General features: G+C 41.3%; 1 protein-coding gene across 3 annotated transcripts in view; it reads left to right on the forward strand.

Moving 5' to 3' along the window:
• Zfyve9 (zinc finger FYVE-type containing 9) overlaps positions 1 to 19,113 on the forward strand; it is a 155,035-nt gene that overhangs the window by 48,771 nt on the left and 87,151 nt on the right. Inside the window, exons 2-4 of one of the 3 annotated variants that reach the window (XM_032900566.1) lie at positions 7,716 to 7,805; positions 11,380 to 11,485; positions 16,800 to 18,826. In XM_032900566.1, the coding sequence (XP_032756457.1) occupies positions 11,416 to 11,485; positions 16,800 to 18,826 (2,097 nt within the window). In that variant the 5' untranslated portion in view covers positions 7,716 to 7,805; positions 11,380 to 11,415. Of the gene's footprint in view, positions 1 to 7,519; positions 7,806 to 11,379; positions 11,486 to 16,799; positions 18,827 to 19,113 lie in introns of those variants that run through there. The other 2 variants (XM_032900583.1, XM_032900575.1) reach the window with 2 other exon arrangements.

Here is a 19,113-nt window from a genome sequence, read left to right on the forward strand (position 1 = left end):
TTAGACTTAGCATACCATTCTCAAGACCTCTCCATGTTGCAGCATATCTATTGATATAAAACTCTGTTCTGGGGAGTGGAAATGGACAAGATAGACAGATAAATGCTTACATTGATCTAGATCACTAGTGCACAGAGTAAGAATTTAAGAACAGAGAAAAGGTGCCAAATCAAAGACCATTGCCCGCTATGGAAGTATGGCCAGTCTTATAGAATAAAGAAGGCTATTGAATGTTGTTAAGGATGAAAACAAGGGTGTTGTGAAATGGCTCAGCCGGTAAAGGAACTTGCTGCAAGGCAAGGCAAGGCAAGGCAATCCGAGTTTGATCCCCAGAAACCACATAATGGAAAAACTGATTCCTTCAAGTTGTCCTCTGGTGCTCACCACCCCCCATAAAAGATGTAACAATATGCATATGGAATAGTCTAGAAGGATACCAAATATATAGAAGGAACGCAAATAGAGTGGTTTGGATCTTTCAAATTCTAATAAATGAAAGATGGTTGAAAGTATGGGAGGTGACAAAGGAAACTGAGTAAAGTGAATGGGTTGGAAAGACTTAAAGAGTGATTGACAAGACTTGGAGGTCTAGTGAATACAGAGGTAAGAGGAATAGTTAAAATGGCACTCAAGTTCTGGCTTGGTGAGATGTTGTTGTTGTTGTTGATAATGATGATGATTGTCATCTTAAAGTTTCACTGCTGTGAACAGATACCATGACCAAGTCAACTCTTACAAAGGACAACATTTAATTGGGCCTGCTTACAGGTTCATAGGTTCAGTCCCTTATCATGAAGGCAGGAGCGTGGCAGTGTCCAGGCAGGCATGGGGTTGGAGGAACTGAGAGTTCTACATTTTGATCCAGCTGCATCCAGGAGAAGACTGACATCTAGGCAGCTAAGAGGAGGTTCTCAAAGCCCACCCCAACAGTGACACACTTCCTCCAACAAGGCTACACCTCCTAATATTGTCACTCCCTGGGCCAAGCATATTCAAACCACCATGATGATGATAGTGGTGGTGGTGGTGTTGATTATGCAACAGATACCCAGTAAGGAGCAAGTTCTTGAGTATTAATCTGTAAAAATTAGTAACCTAGTGCTGGAAAGAAGGGAACGCTGAAAGGTAAATGAGACTTTAAAAAGTATTTTCCAGAGCACCCCACCCCCATCCTGCTTTTCCCTTGCTTGAATAATGTACCTTTCCTAAACTGGACCCTCAGAGGCCAAGCTACTGCTTGCTGTTACTATAATTGTCAAGGGGGCGGGGCTCACATTGTATCCCAGGCTGGCCTGGAACTCACTAGGAAGCCCAGGCTGACCTCAAACTTGTGACAGTCTAACTTAGTGCTGGAGTGAACTACCTTGGCTTTTTAAGATTTGCTTTATTGAGTCACATAAATTGGAAGTTAGAGCAAAATTGTTTAATAAAAGAAAGGCATTCTCACCTGTCCCTCTTGAAGCTTCTACTTTGAAATATTGTATTTGGAGAACAAATTACTAACCTGAAATTCTTCTGTTAATCTATTCCTATATAATGAATTAAACCAAAAAATGTAATTATTATCTCTTATGTTTCTAGCAATTGATTGGGTTTAGTCAAGCGGTCCTTGAGATCTTCATAAAGTTGTAGCTAGGCAGTGACTGAAGCTAGAGTTATTTTTAGCCTTGCCATTCACATGTATAATTCTCATGTACTAAATCAGCTACATATGGCCTTCTTGTGTGGTTTCCTTGACATGATAACTGTATTCAAAAAGTGAGTGTCCCCAAGAGATCAAGCAGAAGCTGGTTCACCTTTGATGACTTGGCCATTTGATGTGTTTTCTGCATTAATCTCTTAGTAGATGTAGGCACAAAGGGCTGTCCAGGTGTAGAGGAAAGAGACAGATGCAGCTCTCTTGGAAGATAGCAATAGTCACATTACAAAATCATTTGGACTGGGTATGGTGGTGCACATACCTGTAATCTGAGCATTTGAGAGACAGAGGCATGAGAGCTTCAAGCTTCAAAGCCAGTATAGGCTGCATAGCAAGTTCTATGCCAGCTTAGGCAACATATCAAGACTGTTTGAAAATGGGGAAGGAGTTACATGGACTGGGTGGTTCTCTAGCAGCCATTTGGGAGCTAAGATTTGCCACACCTACCTGAGCTCCCAGATTACTGTAAGGTTGTGAGAGAGAAGACTCGGGCAGTGTTTGAACTCCTTGTCAGATTTCCTGATGGAATATTAAGAAGTTTAGCTACTGGGAAGATACTTAATGTGTTCTATGTGAATCTTACTGATCAGAACCAAGAAAGGATACATATTTAACTAAGAAAATTCTCTTTTTTAGCCTCTTAATTTTCTATTCTCAAATTACAGCTGGTGTTTTGGAAGTTGTTATTTTCTGTTAAAAACGTCTGCATATCAGAGATTGCTCATGCTTCCTTGCACTTTACACACTGAACACCGTCTTTATATCTGTCATTTTCCATATAAGTTTATTTGTAAAAATAATTTTCGTTCTTAATTTTAAATGATTCTGTAAGTCTCTCCCATCTTGCATTTGAAAGTTTAGTCTTCCATTATCATCTTGGAGAGATGATCCCATGAAACCATTAATGTCCTCTTCCCATTGCTTTTCAGGTTTCAGAGTAAAAATATAAGTAGCTTTTCTTTTAATCAATTGACAGTCAAGTAAACTCAATTCTCTTTTCCATTTTTTTATACAAATTTTAAAAAATTATGACTGTAGACCCTTTTAAAAAAAAAGTTTGTTACCCAAACATTAGCTATCAAGGGATTCTCTATTTGTGTGTATGCATTTTTTAAATACTTTAATTTTGTTGTTGTTGTTTTGAGATTTGGTTTCTCTGTAACTCTGGCTGTCCTGAAACTCTTTGTAGATCTCACTGGCCTGGAGCTAACCGAGATCAGCCTGCCTCTGCTTCTCCAGAGCTGGGAGTAAAGGTGTGCACCACCACCTCCCTGGGTCTTTACATTTATTTGTCCTCTTAGCCAGTGCATGCCTTTAATTCTATCACCTGGGAATCAGAGGCAGGGGATCTCTGTGAGTTCCAGGTAGCCAGAGCTACATTGTGAGACCTTGGTTTTGTTTTGCTTTGGGTTTTTTTTTTTAATAGTTCTTTTAGTCTCAAATGAAATTAAGAAAACTGTTGATTTCTAATAGGAAATGTCTCTCTCCCTGTTCTGATTTTAAAAGCCCTTATATACACCTTTTTCCTTTAGGAATATGCAGTAATTTTATTAGAAAGATTCAATCTGGGCTGGAGAGATGGCCCAGCAGTTAAGAGCACTGACTGCTCTTCCTGAAGTCCTGAGTTCAAATCCCAGCAACCACATGGTGGCTCACAACCATCTGTAATGAGATCCGATGCCCTCTTCTGGTGTGTCTGAAGACAGCTACAGTATACTTATATATAATAAATGAATCTTAAAAAAAAAAGATTCAATCTTTAATTCTTAGGAGAAGACAAAACTAATTTCAGTGTGAATGAACATTGTTTGGTTTTTGGATTTTTGAGATAGGGTCTCTGTACAGCCTTGGCTGTCTGGAACTCATCCTATAGACAGGCAGTCCTTGAACTCACAGAGATCCACCTTCCTCTGCTTTCCAAGTGCTGGGATTAAAGGCATACCCTGCCACCACCTGGCAAACAGTGAAATTTACCTAAAAGAAAATGAGGTCTTAAGCTTTATTTCATTTTGTAAATTGTTCCTGCTTACTTGACTTTTAGATTTTCCTCATTTTTTAAACTATTTTAAACTTGAATCTAATAGTTTAATTTGTATTATCTTTTATATTTATTCAAATATTTCTTTAAGACAAATGGGGGCCAGAGAGATAAATCGGTGGGTAATGACACCAAAGCTTTATTACTAGGAACCTATAGTGGAAGGAAGGAATTGACCCTTACAAGTTGTTCTTTGAATCAGTCTCTCTCTCTCTCTCTCTCTCTCTCTCTCTCTCTCTCTCTCTCTCTCTCTCACACACACACACACACACACACACACACACACACACACACACACACTAAATAAATGTTTAATTTTTATGTTTTTAATTTTTGTTTTATGTTAGGTTCTTGTTGAGATTCAGAAATTGCCACACAAACCCCTCAGACACAGATCTCAGTTAAACAGGGTTGGTTTATTGAACTACACATACCCAAGATCACTGCCATAGCTCCAGACATGGGAGCTGGGACCCCAGACATTTCTCAGGGCCAGCTTTTAAAGGAAAAAAAAAAAAAGCCCACAAAGCCTACAGTGAGATCATATGCAGATAGATGCTGGAAACTCTGTAGTGTGATTGGCCCTGACTCAAGCCTTTTTAGATATAACAGTTCATATTGATCTTTAATTTGATGTGTCCTAAGTGAAGCTTATGATTGTGGAATTTCTTAAGACTAGCAAACTTCAGAACATACTGAACATAACAGGGTATGAGGTCAGCATGATTCTGCTCTGAGTCAAGTTATTTTTCTTGTCAATGACTGGCAGGCATATTACGGCAACGATATGAAATAGCTGGGGAGCATGGAACAAAATGGCTACAGCTGTGCTGGGGAGTGGGGGGGCAACAGTTTGCATATATTTAACTTGTTCTTATGTTCCTTTCTGCCTTTCAATACACATGCTCTCAGGAGTATTACTCTTTTAGGACAGACAAAATATTTACCTTGAATTTGATTATTGAATGTAGAATATAGAGTTTTAATTTTACTTGAGTTGGTTATTCATATAGCATTTGCTAAAAACTGTGTCATGCCCTGGGTTACAAAGAATGAAGACATCATGGGTCTTGCTCTTTTTTGTTGTTGTTGTTTTATTTTTTGAGACAGGGTCTCACTATGTAGTTCTGGCTGGCCCGGAAGACCAGACTAGCCTGAAACTCACAGAGATCTGCTTGCTTCTGCCTCCCAATTGCTAGAATTAAAGTTGTATACCGCCACACCCAGTACAGGACTTGTTCTTAATCATTTCATCTTCCAGTGGGAGTGGGAGAGAGAGAGGCAAATGAACAATGTAAATTCATTTGTAGTGTTGTCATTAGACAAGAAACACATAAGTGCAATTTGACCACAGAAAATGGAAAATAAGGAACAACTCAGATGAATTGAGAAGATTTAACCAGGTAAATATGAGTCAGCCAAGCTATACTAATGAACTCTATGATGTTCACACACCTAAGAACACTCAAGAAATCACCTAAGAAAGCACTTCTTTAATGCATTTCCATCATTAAGTGATAAGTATCTGAATTCAAGACTACCCTGGGCCATATGGTGAATTTGAGGCCAGCCTGAGCTATGTGTTAAGACTCAGTTTCAAAGAAAAAATGTCTGTATATGTAAATAAAAAATTGCTCATAGGATTCTGGAAACTTAGAAGTCTCATGGTCTGATGTCTGCAGTCAGGAAACCCAGGAAAGCTGGTAGGATTATAGTTCTGGGACTGGATGATAATTATGAAAGTTCCAGTTCCAAGGCAGGAGAAGACAGCAAGGCAAATTAGACACACACAGAGAATCCTTCTGTCCTTCTTTAGGTCCTCAGTGACTTGGAAGATACCTAATTATGTGAGAGGGCAGTCTGCTTTACTTAATCCACCAATTCAAAACTTAACTCAATCTAAAACACCCTCAGAAACACCCAGAAGTAGTATGGGCAACCTGTGCCCTAGTCAAGTAGCCATTAAAACAAGAAATTAACTATTATGTAACTATACTGCCTCTTGTGTTAGAAATACAGTAAAAATAACCATAGATATTTGTTGCAGTAAAAATGAAAAAGTGGTGGAACCAGTTCCCGGCATACCCTGGTGGTCACACTCCCTTTGCTAGTTCTGGCACCCACAGGCCATTGGAACTAGCGCTAATTTATCTCAGCAGCTCCATGCTGACCCCAACTGCTTTCTGACCCTTTGTCTGAGAGCCATTCCAACATGGCACCCTGTCAGGCTACCCTGCCCTCACTCACAGCCTTCTTGGCTGGTTTCCACCACACCAAACATACACATCCCAATTCTGTGGCGGCTGGTGCACCCAGCCACCATACGCTCTTTTGTACTCAATTAAGTCACATGAAAAAATGAGGAGAGAACATGGCAGTGGGTGTTAAGATTCCTCTTTGCACATATTACAGGTTGTTATGACTATTAAGGGATGGATGTGTACAGGATTTTGTGTTGTCTAGATGGGCAATTCTATCCTATCAATCGGATCAGAGGATATTGTATGGTGTATTCCTTCATCACTAGCCTCCACTTCGTGAAGATAGCAAAGCCTGTGACAAGTGATCTTTATTCTTTATTGATCTCCAGAACTTGTAGTTTTGGGCTTTTTCTTAATAAGCACATAATTTTCATGTTAGATAATATAATATTTAGATATGTTGGCTAATCTCTAAGAATTTTACCTATTCTGAAAATATCATGATTATGATGTTCTTAGTCTTTATTTTTATTATTTCCAGTGTTCAGTCCTGTACAAAGCTAAATTAGGCCTCTAAGAATTCTCACAGGGCTAGAGAGGTAGTTGAGCAATTAAGAGTACTTGCTGCCTTTCGTAAAGGACCCAAGTTCAACCACCTGTAACTCCAGTGCCAGGGGATCCACCTTCTATTGGCCTCAGTGGTGCTAGCTCTTTTGTGCACATAAACTCATGCACACATAATTAAAAATAGAATAAATTGGGGTTGGGGATTTAGCTCAGTGGTAGAGCGCTTGCCTAGGAAGCGCAAGGCCCTGGGTTCGGTCCCCAGCTTCGAAAAAAAGAAAAAAAAAAAAAATAGAATAAATCTTTAAAAAAAAGTGATCATTGCTAAGAACTTAAAGAGGCATGCAAATTGGACTATGCTAGGTTTATGGATATTGTCTTTTTTTTTTTTCAGAGAAAGGATGTTGCATTTGAGGAATTTTGCCTTTGACATACTATTAACAGTAATATTCAATATCCTGCATTAATGGATCCACTGCTTTTAGGCAGTGAGAGATGTCTGGGATACAAATACACTCCTTTTGGAGGGAAAACAGTTGTTTGGCAATAAAAATTTCAGTAGGAAACTTTTTAAACTCAGTTTAATAATTTTCAGTAGCATACACACGACTTTAATCTTAGCACTTGGGAAACAGAGACAGGTGGATCTCTTATGAGTTCAAGGCCAACTTGATTTACAGTAAGTTCCTGGACAGTCAGAGATACATACAGAGGGGGTGAAAATGGCATTTGAGGACATTCTTGTGAGGTAGCAGTTTTCTTCTTAACTTTGGGTTTCAGAAGGACCTGTTGTGGGTTGGGGGGATTTAGCTCAGTGGTAGGCGCTTGCCTAGTAAACACAAGGCCCTGGGTTGGGTCCCCCAGCTCCAGGGGGGAAAAAAAAAAAAAAAAAAAAAGAAGGACCTGTTGTTAGCATAAAGTGACTGGTGTCTCTATGAATCAGCAGTTACAGTCATCGGACAGAAATCGCCTGCTTTTGTTTTATTATATATTGTAGACTTTCTTAATTCTTCCCGGACGCTGAAGTTTTGCCTTCTTCAATAAATGTATGTGTGGCTGCTTTCCACGCTGAGCAGGTCTTTGAATCTGAAGATGTAATTATAATTTAGTTGAGACTTGTTACTTTTATTTGTCTGGTGTTAGCAGGTTTATAAGATGAAAATGAGAGCTTATTGTTTTAGCAAATGTAATAAGCAGTCTGGTTTTTCTGTAGGATCAAAGAAGACATTCTGGATCAGCAGTCCTGGCTAGTGGCGCAGCAGGCATCATGAGCAAGCACAGAGAAGGCTGCTTGAGGGGACAGGTAGGGAAGCCATTGTTTTATTTCTCTGTCACACTAAACTTGAGTGATGGATTACACCTGTGAATACAGGTAGACGGACATACACTGCTTGCCTCATTACCAGCATCTCTTGTTAAACTAACAGTAACTTTTCAAAATGATTTTTACTTTAATTCAGAGGAAGACAGTAATTAATTAATTTGAGGCAAAATCTGGGTAGTCCATGCTAGTCTGGAGGTCACTGTGTGGTTCAAGATCACTTCCAATTTGTGATCCTCCTGCCTCTTTTTCCTAAGCACTGATGGAGATTGCAGGTTTAATCCAGAGCAGTGTGTTGGATCCCATGGAATAGGCAATTGTGGGCCACCTGACATGAGTGCTAAAATTGGATTAGAGTCCTCTGTAAGGGCAGTGTGCACTCTTAGCTGCTGTGCCATCTCTTCAGCTCTGTTTTTTGTTTGTTTGTTTTTGAAGTAACTATCAATGTCATGACACTAATTTCTTTACTAGTGCTGGCTTCTCCCTTTTATAATCAATTTACTGTTAACCTTTGATTATAGCTAATTTTAGCATGAAAAAGAGCATGGATTTGAGCAATGGCATTAGAAAAAAATAGTGATACATCCAACTCCTCCTTAGTCATATAGCAATTAGTACTGCCATAGTATTTTAAGTTTTAAGTTAACTCATTCTTTCCCCCTGAGCTTCTTTAGGTCTAAGGCATAATCTTATTTGTCACTGTAATCTAGTGACTGGGACAATAGTAGTACCTAGTTTTGCCTTCATAAGTTTACACATGGTCCCTGGGGCACAAAAGGGAAGTTCAAGGAAGAGGACATAAAAGCAACAATCGAATCAGTGCTGCCAGTGGGACCTCAAGGGTGAAATTCTGCAGAATTTCTAAAAGCTTTCTCATCAGTGGAGGTACTCTAGACGTAAACATCCTTTAAAAAAAAATCCAGGCCAGGCAGTGGTGGTACATTCCTTTAATCCCAGCACTTGGAAGGTAGAGGCAGGCAGATCTCTGAGTTCAAGGCCATCCTAATCTACAAAGTGAATTCCAGGACAGTCAGGAATACACAGAGGAACTCTATCTCAACAAACAAACAAACAAACAAACAAAAAAACAAACCCAAAAACCAAAAAAAAAAAAACCCAAAGTAATTATATTCCTTTTTTAAAAATTTTATTTATTTTATTTATATGAGTACACTGCTGCAGTCTTCAGACACACCAGAAGAGGATATCAGATTCCATTACAAGTGATTGTGAGCCACCATGTAGTTGCTGGGATTTGAACTCAGGACCTCTGGAAGAACAGTCAGTGCTCTTAACCTCTGAGCCATATCTCCAACCCCATTATATTCCACTATGAAATAACACTTGTGAGTTTAGTGAGCTACTAATTTGCATAAAATGGACATTTTTGTAAGAAGGCTAGTAAAGAATCCTAACATAAATCCTAACTTATGTAAGAAGAAGTCTACTTCTTCCCTCAAGGCTTCAGAAAGCCACAGGTGTTTCTTTGAAAATGAAACCAGGGTCTCAAGACTCAAGACCTCAAACCGTTCCTGGAGACAGCAGAGATGAGGCCCCATAGGGAAGTCAGGGGATAAAAGCATTAGTAAATAATCAGACCAACAGATTGATATGTATTGTACAACCATTGTGTGTGAGGCAGTACAGTCAGGCCTTAGTTATTGATCTTAACATAAAAACCCTTATAATTTAGCCAATAGCAAACAATGTTAAGTAGGAAATTAATAGCAAACAATTTTAATAACAACTCATCACAAATAATAAATCACCAGGCACTACTTTAGCGTGCTGAGGGTGAAATGCTGGCTGTGTAAAACTAATATCTGAATTCATACATAAACCCACATAAGGCCAGGTGAGGTGGTCAACATATATAATCCCAGTGCTCATACTGTTAGAGGGAAGATAGAGCCAAGAAAATCCTTGGCTGCTCCTGGGCCAGCTAGCTTCGTGTACATAGCAGAAAAACAACAGAGACCCTGTCACAAACAAGGTGGCAATCAAAGACTAATGCCCAAGGTTGTCTCTGGTATGTATGTCATGACATTTACACACTTTCACTCACAAACACATGTGCATATACCTCTCTCTTAGAGAGAGAGAGAGAGAGAGAGAGAGAGAGAGAGAGAGAGAGAGAAGAGAGAGGGAGAGAGAGGGAGAGAGAGGAGAGAGAGAGGAGAGAGAGAGGGAGAGAGAAGGAGAGAGAGGAGAGAGAGAGAGAGAGAAAGAGGAGAGAGAAGGAGAGAGAGAGAGAGAGAGAGAGAGAGAGAGAGAGAGAGAGAGAGAGAGAGAGAGAGAAGAAACGTTGAGGAAGACACCCTGTGTTGGCCTTGAGAGAGAGAGAGAGAGAGAGAGAGAGAGAGAGAGAGAGAGAGAGAGAAGAAACGGTTGAGGAAGACACCCTGGGTTGGCCTTTTGGCCTTTGTCCTCCACTTGAACCTGCATATGCATGCACACTCACATGAAGCTGTATATACTCATATACACAAACACATGGACACATACCAAAAGATGAGTTAGTTTAAAGGGATGGTCAGAGGTATTCTTCCCTTGGAATACCTTCCTGTCTTGGGAGCATTTCCCCACTTTTCTTAGTAAATCTAAGTTTGATCTACTCAGAAAAGGAATAATCAGCTGTAAGCCTGATGAGGCTTATAACAGTAATCCCAGCCCTCGGGAGTATGGACCAGCCTGGGCTCCAGTGTGGGGTATGATACTATGAAAAATCCAAAACTTAAATAATAAATGATAAAGGAATCATCAGTAGCATTTTAAAAACTCCTACTGTGGTGTTACATGGCACTCCCTTAGGAACTGTTATATCTTGTATATATGCTTTTTCAGTCAGCAGTATGAGAAGTTTAACAATTTTATCTAAAAAGGAGAGATTTTAAAAAAATTGTCAGTCATTCTTAAAATTAAAACTAATATCCTTTACCTGTGCTTGAACTTTCTTATCATTTTTTTTTTTTTTTACTTAATAGAAGCTATGAACACTCCCCTTTCTTGGAGAAATGTATCTTTATACTAATGAAAATGATTCCTTCCCAACGCTTATACTTTATCTTTTGAAGATAAGCTATTAAATAAGTCTGACTTCTATGCTTATTATAGTTGTACATTTGTCCCTCAGTGTTCGTGGAGAAGTGACCCTAGTACCATTGTGGGTTTCAGAGTCCATGGAGTATTTACATATAACTTGTTCATGGCGCCCTGCATGCTGTAACTCATCGACTACTAAGATATAGTGCTAAAGAAATAGCTATTTAACTGTTTTTCTTAGGGAGAAGTGACTAGAAAGATGCATATTTAGAACATACCCCATTTTTCCTGAATATTGTTCATCCATCATTGGTTTAATTTGTAGACAAAGAATTTACAGATATAGAGGCTGACTGCGTTTTGGTAATTGTTAGTCGACAGGTTTCCACACTTGAAGATCTTAATATTGTTTATCATTGTCCAAATAGATTTGCTGTTCTTTCTTGTATACCTAGGATCTGTGAATCATATTTTAGTAATTCAAATTGTATCTTAATTTTTTTTAACTTTTTAGGTTTAAATAAGTCTCTTCAGCAGTGTTTCCTCACTGATGGAGAATTACTTCCAAGCAGAAGCTTACAACCTGGACAAGGTATTAGATGAATTTGAACAAAATGAAGGTGAGGATTTACATTGGGAAACCTACTTGAGTTTATGATGTGAAGACTGTGAGAATTAGACTATACAGTTCTTTTGGGTTTTTTTGTTTGTTTGTTTTTAAAATAAGGGTAAGGGTTTGGAAAGATGGTTGAGCAGTTAAGAGCACTGACTGCTCTTACAGAGGACCCAGGATCAATTCCCAGTACCCCTGTGGTGGCTCACAACTGGAACACCAATCCCAGTGGATCTGATGCCCTCCTCTGGGCTCCACAGGCACTAGGTGTGCAAGTGATACACAGAGATATGTACGGGCAAAACCCTCATATATAAACTAAAATTAAATAAATCTCAAAAAATAAAATAAAATAATAATAATGACAATAATATGTAATATATTTAAAGGGAGAAATAATATCTCTTAGCATTATGTACCAGGTACTTAAGTATTTTAAACTTAAAGTTTAAAACAGTTTCATGAAGGTAGTTTCTTGTTTCTTGTTACTTTATTTTCTAATTTAAGGGGAAAATATATGGCAAATATCCAGGCCTATAATCCTAGTACTTGGGAGCCAGAAGCAGGAGGATCTTCACAAATTTAAGATTAGCTTGATTCATATAATAAGTTACAGGTCAGTTAGGGCTGCATAGATGAAATCTGTATCACCATCCCTCCCTCCCAAAGACCCAGGTATGACGCATGCCTATAATTCCAGCACTTGTTAGTTGAAGGAGGCAGGAGATCAGGAGTTCAAAGCCAGTCTTGGCTGGATAGTGAATGTGAAGCCAGTATAAGCTACATTAGACTTGTCAACAGAATGAAACACACACACACACCCTACATCACATATGTACTACACACACACACACACACACACACACACACACACACACACACACTACATCACAAATGTACTACATTAGGTAACTAACATGTCTAGGTAGTAGGTAAAACCCAATCATTCTTGTAAGAAATACATTTCTTATTTCTTTTGGGATACTTATCCCCCTTCCTTTTGGGGGTAGTTTTCAAGATTATTGTCCTGGAACTCACTCTCTAGACTTGGGTGACCTTGAACTCAGAGATCTGACTGCCTCTGCCTCTCTCTGCCTCTCTCTACCTCTCTCTGTCTCTTTGTCGCTCTGCCTCTCTCTACCTCTCTCTGTATCTCTGTCGCTCTGCCTCTCTCTACCTCTCTCTACCTCTCTCTACCTCTCTGCCTCTCTGCCCCTCTGCCCCTCTGCCTCCTCTCCCTCTCTCTGCCTCTCTGTCTCTCTGCCTCTCTGCCTCTCTCTCTGCCTCTCTGCCCCCCCTCTCCCTCTCTCTCCCTGCTCTGCCCCTCTGCCTCTCTCTGCCTCTCTGCCTCTCTGCCTCTCTGCCTCTCTGCCCCTGCCCCTCTGCCCCTCTGCCTCTCTGCCTCTCTGCCTCCCTGCCTCCCTGCCTCTCTGCCTCTCTGCCCTCTCCCCTCTCCCTCTCCCTCTCTCCTCTCCCTCTCCCTCTCTCTGCCCCTCTGCCTCTCTGCCCCTCTGCCTCTCTCTCCCCTCTGCCCCTCTGCCCCTCTGCCCCTCTGCCTCTGCCTCTCTGCCTCTCTGCCTCTCTGCCTCTCTCTCTCTGCCTCTCTGCCTCTCTGTCTCTCTGCCTCTCTGCCTCTCTCTGCCTCTGTCTCTCTGCCTCTCTGCCTCTCTGCCTCTCTGCCTCTCTGCCTCTCTCTGCCTCTCTGTCTCTCTGCCTCTCTGCCTCACTGCCTCTGTCTCTGTCTCTCTGCCTCTGCCTCTCTGCCTCTCTGCCTCTCTGCCTCTCTCTGCCTCTCTGCCTCTCTGCCTCTCTCTGCCTCTCTGTCTCTCTGCCTCTCTCTGCCTCTGCCCCTCTCTGCCTCTCTCTGCCTCTCTGCCTCTCTCTGCCTCTCTGCTCCTCTGCCTCTCTGTCTCTCTGCCTCTCTCTACCTCTCTGCTTCTCTGCCTCTCACTGCCTCTCTGCCTCTCTCTACCTCTCTCTCCCTCTCTCTGCCTCTCTGCCTCCTCTGTCCCTCTCTCTCTGCCTCTCTCTCTCTGTCTCTCTGCCTCTCTGCTCTGCTTCTCTGCCTCTCTGCCTCTCTGCTCCTTCTGCCTCTGCCTGCTCTGCCTCTCTCTGCCTCTCTCTGCCTCTCTCTGCCTCTGCTCTCTGCCTCTCTCTCTCCCTCTCTGCCTCTTCTCTGCCTCTCTCTCCCTCTCTCTCTCTCTCTCTCTGCCTCTCTGTCTCTCTGCCTCTGCCTCTGTCTCTCTCTCTGCCTCTCTCTGCCTCTCTCTCTGCTCTCTGCCTCTCTTCCTCTCTGTCTCTCTGCCTCTCCCTCTCTCTCTCTCTCTCTCTGCCCCTCTTTCTGCCTCTCTCTGCCTCTCTCTGCCTCTGAGACACTGCCACTCTGCCTCTCTACCCCTCTGCCCCTCTGCCCCTCTGCCCCTCTGCCTCTCTGCCCCTCTGCCCCTCTGCCTCTCTGCCCCTCTGCCCCTCTCCTCTCTGCCCCTCTGCCCCTCTGCCTCTCTCTGCCTTTCTACCTCTCTGCCTCTCTGCCTCCTCTGCCCCTCTGCCCCTCTGTCTCTCTGCCTCTCTGCCCCTCTGCCCCTCTGCTTCTCTCCCCCTCTCTGCCTCTGCCTCGGTCTCTGCCTCTCTGCCTCTCTTCCTCTCTCCTCTCTGCCTCTCTGCCTCTCTGCCTCTCTGCCTCTCTGCCCCTCTGCCTCTCTCTGCCCCTCTGCCTCTCTGCCTCTCTCTGCCTCTCTGCCTCTCTGTCTCTCTGCCTCTCTGCCTCTACCTCTCTGCCTCTCTGCCCCTCTGCCCCTCTGTCTCTCTGCCTCTCTGCTCCTCTCCCTCTCTGCCCCTCTGCTCCTCTCCCTCTCTCTACCTCTCTGCCTCTCTCCCCTCTGCCCCTCTCCCCTCTCTCCCTCTCTCTGTCTCTCTCCCTCTCTCTCTGCCCCTCTCCCCCTCCCCTCTCTCTCTCTGCCTCTCTCTCTGCCCCTCTGCCTCTCTCTGCCCTCTCTCTCTCTGTCTCACTGCCTCTCTGCCTCTCTGCCTCTGCTCTCTGCCCCTCTGCCCCTCTGCCTCTCTGCCTGTGCCTCTGCCTGTGTGCTGGGATTAAAAGCATGCTCTACCACCACCACCTGAGGGTCTCTTGTATCCTATGTTTACCTTGAACTTGTCCTGTAGCTGAGGACAAGTACCCTTTGCCTTCTATCTCTGCCTCTATAGTGTCTATTGATGGTGTGCCCTATGAGGCCTGATTTTGTGTGGTGTTTGGGATCAAACCCAGGCCTCATGAATGCTACATAAGCACTCTATCAACCAACTATTATCCCTATCTCTTTCACTATCTGCCTTGTGTTACTTTGTTTCATTATCCCATAGGCTTGTTTTCTTGGCCCAAACTGTTTTATTTGTTGTTCTCTTAAGTCTTATATTTGGTGTTGTGCTTTTCCTGGTTTCCCTATTTGCAAATCATTTACTTTTGATAAAATGCTTGCAGCCTAGTCTAGTTCCTCCTTTTAGTGAACTCAGGCTCATTTCCCACATCCTAGAATTTATTTTGTATTTTTACAAAAAATAATCATTTTAATATGTCACTAATTAGCTATTCATGTATATTGTATCTATCTTAGCTTACCAACTACATTAAATTCTTTGTAGGGGCGTAAGGTATTAACCTTAATGCTACACAGACCACATGCTTTTATTTATTTTTGCTTTTGTACATCTGTTACCTACTACACACTAGGCACTATGCAATGTGGGCTTTCCACTGACAGAATGAAATGGTTTCTGCCTTCAGAAACCATTCAGTGGGTGAAAGAGAAGGTAAATAACCTGTTGTACTATAGTACAGTAAAATCCTTAGTAAGGTCCATGGGTACATTGAAGATGAGTGTTAACAATTGTAACTGTCTAATTTCAACACCATGGTTATCATTTACTGATGGGAGAAAGAAGACAAGGCACTATGTGCATTTTCTTTCATTTAGTTAACTTATTTAGATATATAAAAATAGCACTATAACTTGAGAATAACAGCTTATTATAGTTATGATTTGTTATAAAAGAAACAAATGATAGATGAAATTATATATATATATATAATAGATATAGATATAGATACACTAGAAATTGATTTAGTAAATGCTATTTTCCCAAATGTCCTTAGGTAAGAATATAAATATGAGCTTAATTAGTAACATTATTATAAACAGAATTTCACATGCTATAATCAAACTTAAAAAAAAAACCTTATTTGAAAAATTTAAATCTGTACAAATTAAACTGGATATGGTGGTGCACGCCTTTAATCCCAGGCACTGTTGTAACAGCTAAATCTCTAGGCCCATTTAAAAAAGCTTTTTTAGATAAACTTTATATTCACTAAAATACCTAAATGTTATTATACAAAGTTCGTGTTTTTTGTTTGGTTGGTTGGGTTTTTTGTTGATGTTATGTTTCCATCTCTGCTTCCAAGATGGCTTGAGATCACTGACTCAGTTGTCCTCCCACTTGTATCCCCCAGGACTACAAGGATCACTGGATAGTTTAGTAAATGGGGCTATCCATGTAGCCTGTACCCCAGTCATGTAGATTAGACATTTAGTCTCCCCGCCTCCCCCCCGTCTCCTCCCAGAGCTGAGGACTGAACCCAGGGTCTACCACTGAGCTAAATCCCTACCTCTGCATTTAGTCTCCATGGAAAATTTCTCACTCAGTTACTAGTCTTCACTACTCTTCATTGTCTGTACCTTGTCTTATACACAGACAGTCCAAAGTTGCTTCCCCATTCCTGGGTATATAGAGCAATTTAATTGTGTTGTTATTTATTTCAATCTAATAACACAATTAAATTGACATAAAATTCATTTGTTGTTTGTTTTTTTTTTTTTTTCTTTTTTTTTCTTTTTTTCCCCCCCTGGAGCTGAGGACCGAACCCAGGGCCTTGTGCTTGCTAGGCAAGCGCTCTACCACTGAGCTAAATTCCCAACCCCATTTGTTTGTTTTTTAAGACAGGATTTCTCTATGTAGCCCTGACTGTCCTGGAGCTCACAGAGATCTCCCTGCCTCTGCCTCCTGAGTGCTGAGATTAAAGGCTTGCACAACCACTGCCCAACTATGTTATTTGAAATGTTCTGAGGCATTATCATTTGTTGACAGATAATTATAGGGCATTGTCTTAAATGTATTTTTCTTATGTCTAGCTAAAGATTAGATACTGTCATATTCTGGGGACATTTTCTCCAAAGCATAGTTGGAAATATCTGTCAGGTAACCCTAAGTAGCTTTTTACTGTTACCAGCAAACTTACTGTAATTACTTTTTTTTTTCCCCTTCAGATGAAACAGTTTCTCCTACTTTATTGGATACAAAGTGGAATAAGATTTTAGATTCCTCTTCTCACCCATTGTCTTTTAACCCTGCATTAGCCAATGTGAATGAACCTACAATTTCTAATGAGACAGGACCACAGCGGAAAGTCTTTTCTCTTGCTGGCTCAGCTCCCCTTACAAGGGAGGGAAAAGGTCCCTGTGCTAACGGACAGGACTGTAGTCTAAATCCAGAGATTGACACGATGTGGATTGATGAAAATGCTGTGGCAGAAGACCAACTAATTAAGAGAAACTACAATCAGGATGATCAATTTAGTGCCGTTGAAGTGGGAGAGGAGAAACGTGGGAGCCTCACTTGTCTGCCAGACGAGAAGAATGTTCTGGTTGTAGCTGTCATGCATAACTGTGATAAAAGGACATTGCAAAGTGATTTGCAGGATTGTAATAACTATAATAGTCAATCCCTCATGGATTCTTTTAGCTGTTCACTGGATAATGAAACTAGACAAACTGATCAATTTAGTTTTAGTATGAATGGGTCCGCAGAAAAAGGTATAAACTCAGAGAAACAAATGGATGCTTTGAATAAACCAAAATCAGAGAGGGATTCTCTTAATCATCTCTGCGCTGCTTCAGCTAACAGTGCAACCAGTATCTCTTCCTCTTCACAATTAAAGGACGATGAAAATGTAGGTAGAGACCCATCTACATCTACAGCTACAAGCTTAGCAATTAATACCTCCCAGGGAATGGATGGAGGGCCTGCCATTAAAAAACAAGAGAATTATATGCCTGATGAGGACCTTTCTGGCGCAAACAGCTCTTCTAGGACAGATCTAGGGAGCTCAAACTCCTTTTCCCACTCAAGGGAGGAGCTCTTAACAAAAACAGAGCCAGCAGAGGAGAGGACAGCTGAAGACCCCCTCCCACCTGGTTTATCTTTGACTCTCAAGCCAGATACTCCTGCTTTATGTGGAAGGGACAATTGCGAACCATCCTCAGACTGCCTTGTGTCTAGTGAGACTAGAACTGATGGAGATGGAGGTAAGGACTCTCAGACGACTCACTGGGACTCAGCAAAGCTAAATGAGGTGGATGATCACCAAGGAAGTGAAGAAAATCAAATGGTTTTACAGATCAGCAAACCTGAGGACACTCAGAGTGCAGGAGAGTGTGTTGGAATGGCAGATTCAGATCTAGATTTCAAAGGAACTTGCTTGAATGAAAGTGAAGGATATGATTTCTCCACTGTTAGTGATGCACCAGCAGCAAATTCTCTGTCTAATAGTTGTGATTCCTATGGAATGCAGAGCCCAATTGTATCTTTTGTTCCAAAGACTTTACCCTCCAAAGAAGATTCAGTAACAGAAGAAAAAGAAATAGAAGAGAGCAAATCAGAATGCTACTCAAATCTTTATGAACAGAGAGGAAATGAGAACACAGAAGGGAATGGACTGCTTTTAAACAGCACTGGAACTGTAATGAAGAAAAATTATTTACATAATTTCTGTAGTCAAATCCCATCCGTACTCGGGCAATCTTCCCCCAAGATAGCAAACCTGCAATCTATTAGTGTTCCTTTTGGTGGTGCAAGACCCAAGCAACCTTCTAATCTTAAACTTCAGATTCCAAAGCCATTATCAGACCATTTACAAAATGACCTTCCTGCAAACAATGGAAATAATAGTAAAAACAAAAATGATGTTCTTGGGAAAGCAAAACTAGGGGAAAACTCAGCAGTCAGTGCATGCAGTGCAACTTTGGGAAACATCTCTGTGACTGATACAAATGGGGAACATTTAGAAAGTTTCGAGGCTGACATCTCCAGTAGACCATGCCTTGCATTAGCTCCAGATAGTCCAGATAATGATCTCAGAGCTGGTCAATTTGGAATTTCTGCAAGAAAGCCATTTACCACCCTGGGTGAGGTGGCACCAGTATGGGTACCAGACTCCCAGGCTCCGAACTGCATGAAGTGTGAAGCTCGGTTTACATTCACCAAAAGGAGGCATCATTGCAGAGCATGTGGGAAGGTAAGTTGCATTTATCAGTTCAGGAACTTGCCGTGTTTTGTAATGCTGAACCAAAAATTAAAGCAGGATTAGGTGACTGTACTTCTAGTTTGAGATGACCTTATAAAAAGCCTTTGAAAGCCCAGTCTGTATCAAATATGAGCTGATTGTGGGTGTCTTTTTTTTTTTTTTTTTAATTGCTGTCAGAAAGTATGCTGTCTCGGTTTTCTGTGAAGAAAAGAGAATTGAGAATTAAGGAAGTGTTTACTCTGTGGTCTTTACATTTGTAGCTGTTTGTAGATACATGA

This window comes from Rattus rattus, chromosome 1 (assembly GCF_011064425.1).
Source record: "Rattus rattus isolate New Zealand chromosome 1, Rrattus_CSIRO_v1, whole genome shotgun sequence".
Taxonomy (NCBI): domain Eukaryota; kingdom Metazoa; phylum Chordata; class Mammalia; order Rodentia; family Muridae; genus Rattus; species Rattus rattus.